Source organism: Epargyreus clarus, unplaced genomic scaffold (assembly GCF_041222505.1).
Source record: "Epargyreus clarus isolate Ecla_fem2 unplaced genomic scaffold, WU_Ecla_fem_2.2 ptg000006l, whole genome shotgun sequence".
NCBI classification, from domain to species: Eukaryota; Metazoa; Arthropoda; class Insecta; order Lepidoptera; family Hesperiidae; genus Epargyreus; species Epargyreus clarus.
In genome coordinates, this window is record NW_027332214.1 from 1,044,462 (window position 1) to 1,053,954 (window position 9,493).

Sequence of the window (9,493 nt, forward strand, 5' to 3'; positions counted from 1 at the left end):
ATTGAGGTTATGTTGTTGTTGTATTTCAAATAAATTACTTCCAATTTCAGGAAACTAACTTGATTTACACCGATAAGCTCAGTTTGGAGTTTTAAGATGGGTGTCCAAGAAATGCAGGACTTCAAGCTGAAGCCAATGAAATGTGAAATGAATTATCTGAGCAAATCCGACGGTTCCGCTATTTTAGCACAAGGTAACCAAAATTCAAAAAAATATTAATAATAATAAAGCAGAGAATGTAATATGCTATACTTTATTATGTATGCCTTTCCAAGTATTTCCAATCATAAGTATAAAAGTAAGTATAGTAAGAAAAATAACATAGTATGCTCTTCTACATTTATAGTGTTACATATTTTAGTAATTCTATAATATACATTGCATTCCACTAGTACCTGGGTCCTGGGTAAAAGACACATACCATTTTCACTGTAATATTTCAAAAGAAAATTATACAATTTTTTTCAATATTTCAGGAGAAACAGTTATTTTGGCCAGTGTGAACGGTCCTCTAGACATTAAAACTCAAAGTCAAAATGTGGAGAAGGCAACTGTAGAAGTCCTGTTTGCCAGTAAGGCAGGCAAGCCATGTATTGGTGACAGGTATATAGTATAGTATTTTATAATGTGCTATGTATTTTAAAATAACATTGATAAAGGTTGATGGAATATTTCCTAGGCCTAAACCTCTGTTGATTGTGAGAGAGAATCCTGTTAGCTATTTTTTAAATTTTAAACAGTGTTCATCATCATCATCCGCCCATTATTGTCCCACTGCTGGGCACGGGTCTCCTCTCAGATTGAAGGTGGTAGAACCCTTTGAGGTTCGACTCCGGCAGCACCACCTCCACACCTATATCTACCTAATAACAGCAGTGTTAGGCACTGCTGTGTTCCGGTTTGAAGGGTGTGGTAAGGGAGACAGACTTTTCCGAGGCGTTCCAGCTTAGCCTTCAGGGGTAGCGGCGCATCTGTGGCCGACCTCAGGTAGGAATATCTAATCCTATCTGGGGTTGATTACAGATGTCCATGGGTGGCATTAGGCACTTACTATCAGTGGACTGCATGCACGTCTGCTACTCTTATATTATTAAAAAAAAAATAAGATTAAGAATTAGCCAAGTGTGTATTGGTAGACTTCACATACCTTTGAGATTTTTTCTTTATATAAATCTCTCAGGTGTGCAGGTTTCCTCACAATGTTTTCCTTCACCGTTGAAGCAAGTGATAATTATTGCTAATATGCACATAACTTTGAAAAGTCAAAGGTGCATGCCTAGGATTTCAACCTCGGACCCCTCGTTCGAGAGGCCGAGTTTCTTAACCAATAGGTTATCACGAAAATAGTGTTATTTAACTAGAATTTTTAGAAATTTAATATGGTATTTTATGAAAGAGTTTAATGTTCCCATCTCTGTTTTAAAACCACAATTGAAATGAAATATGTTGGTTTTATTAAGTCACATGAGAAACACTTTGTTTTCATGCATTGAATTGTAATACTGTTAGTACTGTGCCAAGGTGTAATGTACTTATTAAACCACAGAGATATGCCTTCTTATTATAAGTAAAATATTATTATTTTAAATTTCAGGTATAAGGAAATCATCATAAGACAAACATGTGAAACAGCTGTATTAGGCAGCTTATATCCACGCACTGGCATCAGCATCACTATTCAGGAATTAGAGGATTTTGGAGGGGTTAGTTCTAGCAAAGATTACCTCATTATAGAATTTTGTTGTAAATGGTTTATAGTACTAATACACTCAACATAGTATATGCATAATAATATGGTGTTGCATGCATATAATTATGATGATATGATTCATCATTCATATTTACAATAATATATGCAATTTCACATTGTCACTAAATAACAATATACATACTATTTTATGATAGCTTGTATGTATAAGGTTCAATCAAGCCATCCTTGTGTTAAGTTTCTCTGTGAAAGTATATCTAAAGAAAATCTTGATAGTGTGTAGAAATTGTCAATTCTACTGAAATCAATTTTGAATTGTATCTGTAAGTTCATATATCTACCATGATCACCTATTACATTTTCCCCAGCTTCTAACATGTGCAGTGAACTGTGCGTGCCTGGCTCTGGTCAACTCGGGCGTGGCCATGCGGTCGCTGTTCGCGGCGGTGTCGTGCGCGGTGCTGCAGGACGGCAACCTGGTGCTGGAGCCCGCTGCGGCTCAGCAGGCTGATGCGAGAGCGACGTTAAGCTTCGTGTTTGATAGCCGGGATAAGAGCTTGGTTACTGGTGAGATACATTTTTGTATACCGATAAATGTAAGAATTGCGCGTTAGTTGTATCTATTATGGTGGCTGTGTTCTAGTTAGAAGAGGCGTTAGAATATATTGGTCGAGTATAGTAACAAATCCCTGATGTGTTTGACTCTTTTATTCCTTGTAATATAGGTGTCCTTTTAGTATAAAAAGGATTTAGATTTAGTAGGTAACTTTTATTTGTACTGTTACCTTAATAAGTGGATTACTATAAGGACTCTATGGAGAACTTTTCGTCTTAGGATTCCTTGTAATGTTTGCTTTGTTAACTTTTTCTTTCATTCATTGGTTGGTAAATAATCAAAAGTAAATGCCACGCGCGCCCACCACACCTTTTTTAATTATAAATGTCCGCACAAAATATTGTATACACATATTAGGGTCGGTACATATCTGACGGAATGTGCGGCACGTATTATCGGTCGCGTTACGTTAGAACAGGCAATTATATAATAAAACATTCAACCTTTCATACCTAACTGATGATGCGTTAGTGTGTCGAGCATGCAACGTCTGATACGCTCGACGCATTTTCCGTCAGATATGTACCGACCCTTAATCCACAGATTTATCTACTTATATGAAAACGAATTATTTTTATTATGATGTTGCTATTAAAGTTGTATTTATAACAGGTTTCACGGAAGGTATGTTCAGCGAGGACGCGTACCACGAAGCGTTGGAGCGATGTCGGCTGGCCAGCGATCTCGTGTTCGCCTTCTACCGCGACATCGTCACCAAGTACGCGCCGGTAGTATGACGAACGGCGGCCCGGGAACCTCGGGCGGCCCGGCTGTGCGGTGGGGAGGGGTAGAGAGACGAACATCCTTATTGCATATACTAAGGTGGGATAATACCCACGAGTAAAGCCCTATAAATTAAATTGCAGGATGATTGGACCATGTTTTTGTATAACATGTAATTCTAGTGGTGGTGAAGTGTGTGAAGCTCAAGATGTTATATTCTTGATAGACAACAAGTGACCGAAAATGGCCGTCTTTAGCTGTGTTATCTGTAACGTCACACGACGTTCTGTACGCTTACAGGTTTAAATCTCCGTTGATTCAATGCCGTTTGCTTAGGAATGCGTTGTTTAGACATATTTTATAATATTTTTAATGTTGATAAAGGGACAAAGTGATAGTGTAGCTCTACCCAGGCTTGGGCCGTAACTGACTTTTTAGTTTTTAAATAAGTTAATATTTGTTATACTAATTAATTGTAGTTAAAATGTGAGGTTCTTCTTTTTGTAAACGTTTTATTTTTGTACTGAATAGAAAAAAAAACAAACTTTAAACCACAAATAAAGCTGACTTATATAACTTTTCCTTTAAAAAATATAGATCAGGTATATTTTTTGGAATTTTAGATTTGCAAATGAATAGCATTAAGATTTTTAATTATAATACGTTTAAGTGATTGGACAGTTTCTTCGATTATTGGTACAAAATTTCGTCCGCCTAAGGGAATGACTATAAATAATGATTACATGTACTATTAAATGGTATTATAAGCTTCCAAATGTTGCATTTATTCTTAAGTGCTATAGGCTTCGTGAATAAAGATTACATAGTTACAAATTTAAAAAAAGATTTAATGCATACCTATATAATTCAGAAATGTAGACATTTATAATTTTTGGGTAGAAATATTCCATCGATTATTTACATATTTTCATTAATGTAGTCATTATAATAAATTAAACGATGATATTTTTAAAAAATTAAGATACGATTAAGAAAATATTTAACTTAAGATGTTTAAGCAATTAAGAATCATGCCTACCTTTAGATGCGTTAGTCGAAAATATTAATATGGACTAGTAAATTTTCAAATTTTCAATAAAAAGATATTTTCATTACCTATAAGGTATAGTAGTAAAAAAATACGGTTAGTTTAGACGTATGTAACTTGATCACTGCCTTTAAAGTTTTGATATTAGTAAGTTTTTCATACATGTATTATTTCACATACTTTTAAAGCAATAAATACCTATTTGTTGATTAAGCATTGGAGTTTTATTTGTATATCATACTAAAGTTGTTGGAAATTGTTGTTTACATACTCATAATTTCATTTATTGGTACATTATGTGTCACCATTATTGTCACACTGTTGGACACAGGTCTTCTCTCAAAGTGAGAGGGACATCGTCCTCCGCACTGATAAAGTGCTCATTGGTAGACTTCAGGCACTCGAATTTTTTTTAGAAATATCAGGATGTTATATCTTTCACCGCTTAAGCAAATGCCAATTCATATTTTCGAATACGCCTATTATCTTAGAAAAGTCAGAGGTGTCTGGAAATTGAACCTTAGACTCACCGAATGAAAAGTGAGTTACTAAGCACTGGACTTACGTGATGTGCCACTTAAAATTAATATTATTTTTAATAAATATAATATACATGTAACAGTTAACCCACAGACCTCTGTTTATACCATACTAGTCTTTCGAAAAATACTTATTTATGTGGCTAAGATATTAATAGAACTGTATGTTTTTCTGTAAGTGGCTTTATGAACCACAGGCAATGTTTTAAATTTCACACATTCAATTGCACAATCTATACGAGTGCAATGAAATATACAAAACTCTGTGGATTTTTGGAATTTTATGGATTGTATGGATTGTAGGCAAATTCATTAATATATACTTTGCCGTCTATAATAGTACAGGCGCTATTAGCGTACCCACCTAACAGTTTTTCGGTTTCCATTATATGTGCGAGAAAATTTGCTGTTAAGGACGGAAAGTAAAAATACTTTTTACGCAATGTGTATCAAGAAGCACGGAGTGCGTTACAAAATTCCACGAACATACGCAAAGATACCTTTTTTTCTTATCGAGGGAGAAACCTACAAAAGGTACCCGACGACGTGGGAGCGACGCCGGGTTATGTGGGATTTTTACCGCACTAAAACCCCTCAGTGGCCGTCCTCAAAGCTTGTTGGAGAACTCCGGGATCTCCGACGGAACGCAACCGGAGTCCTCCAAGCGCGATGCCCGGAACGGGCTCTGCCCTGGGAGAGCAGTTTTCGCTCCTCCCACATCCCACACCATCTGGTGTACACGACGGTATGCGACCATACATACCGCCGTCCTTCCCGGGTCGCTTACCGGACGGTTGGAGCTCCCTAAAATTACCTACTCGTTTTGCTTATTATGAGCTTCTACATGACAATATTTTTATGATTCATTGAAACCCTAAACACTTCCAATATGAACAGTGGCGTAGCTACCTAGGGGCTAGGCGGGGCAGTGCCCCGGGGCCTTCAAACTCAGGGGGCCCTCGAACCCTTACCAGAAATCTCGATTGAACCGAACTTTTGGAAATTTCTCCCATTTTCAAAATAAATATGAAATGTTGCAACCCCACTTTAAACATGACAACTCAGTTGAAAGTAATTTAAAAGTTATGCCTTGGGAATTCCCCTAAATTATTTCTGTACTAGTACTTAGTTTTACCTCAACTAACTCAAGCATGGACTGTTCACCAGTCATGCAAGGAAATAATGAGCAAATATGGAGTGCTAGAGTGCGACCTAACGGAAGTATTCCGCCGTGGGGCCCCGGGGTTGTAAAATAGGGCCTCCCCCTCTCTTTCCGTGGGTGCCGTAAGAACCGGCTAAGGGATACGGTGCAGACCACCTATGCACAAATGTAAATAGTTTGCAGACATATGTTTTTTTTGTGTTTATTTGTTAGTATATTGCGGTTTGGTAGACATATACGAGTATATACTCGTATATAAATCAATAAATGTATTGATCGGCATGTTAATGCGCAATCGTATCAAATCGGGGTGCGCCGACACATGGACCCTTAATTTATTTAAGTAAGTAATGTTATGTGACAAATTAAAGGAAAAGGAAAATTTTGAAGAAAATACGTATTTTTTCGTCAATTTTTGGATCGTATCCAATCGTGGTCCTATGACGCTTTGATCTGCCTATTTTAAGAACAAATGTCCCTACAGTGAAACATTTTTGATTTATGTGGAAACGTTATACTTTTGCGGAAACTAAAGATAGGAAAAAATGTAAATAAAATAGTTATTTAGTCAGTTAGGCCCGACCTTTATATGATAAATCCTTGACGATCCTATTTCGTTTTATTAGCCAAACCTACATCCAGTATTTATTGTAATTTATGTTGTTACTGTTTAATATTTTTATTACCTGCCCTGCACTGCACAAAAAAGGGCTTAAATAGCTTAGCAGCATTTATAAAGTATTTGTATATTTCATATTTTTGTTTGATAAAACCTAATCAGTTTCCATAGCAGTGGGGCCCCATTTTTTTATTTGCCCCAGGGCCCTTGGTTACCTAGCTACGCCACTGAATATGAAGTAGGTATACTTTTCGCCTTCTAGTTTTACATGAGTCTAAATTGTTTCAGCAATTTTAAATTTTCCCTTATAAAAGTGTTATTTAATTTGTGTTTTGGTACTTACATTAGGCCCTTAGGTATTATTATTTTAATAAAGTGTAATCCAAAATAGTTAGTACCTAACTAACTACGTTTTTCGATCCCGCATCGCGACGACGACCGCGACGATCTTCCTAGCTATATATAAACATAGATTAGTATATAAGAAATATCTTTAATTCATCTATCGTTAAAGTAACAAAATAGCGCTTGATAGTAAACTACAAACTACAATACAATCAGTCCGATCACTGTCCAGTTACACGTGTCGCTGCACTTACTACATTGCAATAAACAAAAATAATGCACTGAATAATTGAATGGGCCTTTGCGACGCCGCCACCGAATATAAAGGATGCGCTAAAATGTACTTACTATAAATTGTTCGGTGCATAGTAATGGGCTTGGTGTACATCTGGTTCTGAAAGTAATTGCGTTAAAAATGACATTTTTATCTTTGGAGTTTGTTTCTAAGCGTTAAGGAGGTATGTCAGAAGTTAATTTAGATATTGTGGTAATTTGCACCCGTAGTATTATATTTTAAATACATAGATAAGTATAGATATCTCACCGCCTTGTAATTGAAGGCAGCCAGGAAGGAATTAAATGGCGTTAACGGCTGACAATTCTGTCAGCCATTTAATGGCTGTCATGGTGTAATTTACGCGGAAGAATGCCGTCATGAGCAGTTAAGTGGTGCAAAAACACGAAATCGAAAAAAAAGTACGGAGAAAAATAGCTTCATTCGTAAATGATCTAAAAACTACATTTTTTTTAATATTTTTCAAACACGAAAATAGATCACAGAGACAATTTCAATTGTCAAAACTGGTAACATTTTCTTGTTAGGAGTTACTCACTAACCTTTACTAATCTATGTTAAAACAGCAAAAATTGATAAACGTTGGTCCTTTGTCTACATATTTATTTAAAGACTTAAAAATACAATGTTAACTGCCGATGTGCTTTGGTCTAAAGGGTCTGGTTAAAGAGGGATATTTGAGCGAGGAATTCCAACTTAGGCCGTCCATACGTAGAACTTTAATTATATTTTGGCTTAATTAGTTATCATACCTACGATGTGAATTGTAAATTAAGTTCCTTTGAAGTTATGTAGAGAAATTCAACGGCTTTATAGAGTTTTTGCTTCTAAACTTAAGCAGCCCTACATGAAATCGGTAGGTATTTACAAGTGTACATAAAAACCTTCAAGTAAGGACGTGGTCGTGGAACCTATAATCAAATGTAATTTAGTCACAAAAACATGCGCCATGCCATGTACCAATATGCGGAGTGTACAAATTCCAATAACCTGATGTGCCCCGGTCCTGCCAGTGGCATTGCATTGGCGGGAAAAAACGAGCAAAGATGGCGGTCGACGCGATCTCGGATGCAAATGGTGGACGCAAAAGCGCCGCCGGCACATTTAAATGTCGCCAACTGATGCCGATTCCTCGACGAGCGTCATTTTTGTTCTATTTACCGGATCCATTGTGCCGTAAGAATCAACCGCTCCGCTTAAATGGGAACCGAAGATCTTTGAATGGATATTTTGCTTTGATTCGACGCATGTTGCGTCTTAGCTTTTATTAAGTTGTAATGACTTTAATTAGCTTACATAAATAAACAATGTGCAATTGTTTAAATGTTTCGATTAATGCCAATGATGGGCAAAGTGGACGAGATTCTATGAATTTTCGCCCTTCAATTTAGATGACATGTTTGGTTAAAAAATAATATTAAATTAGTGGCAGGAAAACCGTATTATCGAAAAAAAATTAGGTTTATTTGAATACCATATTCCACTTATATAACTTTTGTTTATCTGTGGGCGTAAAAGATCTTAGACGCTTAGAAGGTTGCTTGCGGTAAATGAACATCCTTAAATATTTCGCGTGGGTTGATATTGGTCAAGGGTTAAAAGATATTTGCATAGGATGATGAGAAAAATAATATTCTCATGGACAAATGACAAGATAACTGCGTTGTATTTAATGTAGGCACCTAAATTATTATTTATTTATGTTTTTAAATAGTAACTTCGAACAAAATATGCGTCATTCCAGATAAGTGGGCAGTTGGCAATTAAGTAAACTACCTGTTTATGTACCGGGTTGAACATAATATTGTATCTACTACTGTACGTAGAATTTAACATATCAATTACGGCGATACAAATTTGAATAAATTTTAGGTCAATTGAAACACATGTAGATCTTTAGCGCTATAGTGAGCAATATCTACATAAGCAAAGCAACAAGACGAACGTCATATCTTGGGTGAAAGATTTGATAAGATTTCATGTGAACATTGTTACTATGCTGTTGAGTCTGGTTGATCGTTTGTAAAACCAAATTGGGTAAGAAGGATAAGATATCTCATGCATGACGACACTACAACGCTCTTTCATAATCTGAGGAGATTTTTTTATTTATTTTTATTTACTCTTTATTGACCATGTTAAAAACAGTGTGGTACAAAAGGCGGAGGCTCGTCCAAACATTGCCAATTGGACGGACATGAATTATTGTCGCAGTTGTCACAGTAGCCCACATTTTTGGAGGAGTAGACTTTATATTGGATCGTCGACAAGTTTTTGCTGTTTTGTTAGACTAAATAACGATGACCCTCAATTACTATATTGCGTATGGTATCACAAACGCATAGCATTGCTTTTTGCGACTCTATATAGGTACCTACTTATTTAGAAACCCAATCATGTTTTTGTCTGATTTTCCTTATGACTGAAGTAGATAGTTT

General features: G+C 36.1%; 1 protein-coding gene across 1 annotated transcript; it reads left to right on the forward strand.

The window, feature by feature from the left end:
- The first annotated feature begins 6 nt into the window (after positions 1–6).
- Positions 7–3,591, forward strand: Rrp46 (exosome complex component Rrp46). Its single transcript, XM_073073562.1, has 5 exons — positions 7–193; positions 477–603; positions 1,595–1,703; positions 2,077–2,275; positions 2,937–3,591. Exons 1-5 carry the CDS (start codon positions 97–99, stop codon positions 3,059–3,061), a joined length of 657 nt encoding a protein of 218 aa, XP_072929663.1. The 5' UTR covers positions 7–96; the 3' UTR covers positions 3,062–3,591.
- Positions 3,592–9,493: the final 5,902 nt, after the last annotated feature.

Excerpts from the sequence above, each read along its gene's own strand:
- Rrp46 (XM_073073562.1), top strand. The coding sequence starts at position 97 with ATGGGTGTCCAAGAAATGCAGGACTTCAAGCTGAAGCCAATGAAATGT. Across the intron at positions 194-476 it reads TTCCGCTATTTTAGCACAAG|GAGAAACAGTTATTTTGGCC; the intron begins GTAACCAAAATT and ends TCAATATTTCAG. Across the intron at positions 1,704-2,076 it reads AATTAGAGGATTTTGGAGGG|CTTCTAACATGTGCAGTGAA; the intron begins GTTAGTTCTAGC and ends CATTTTCCCCAG.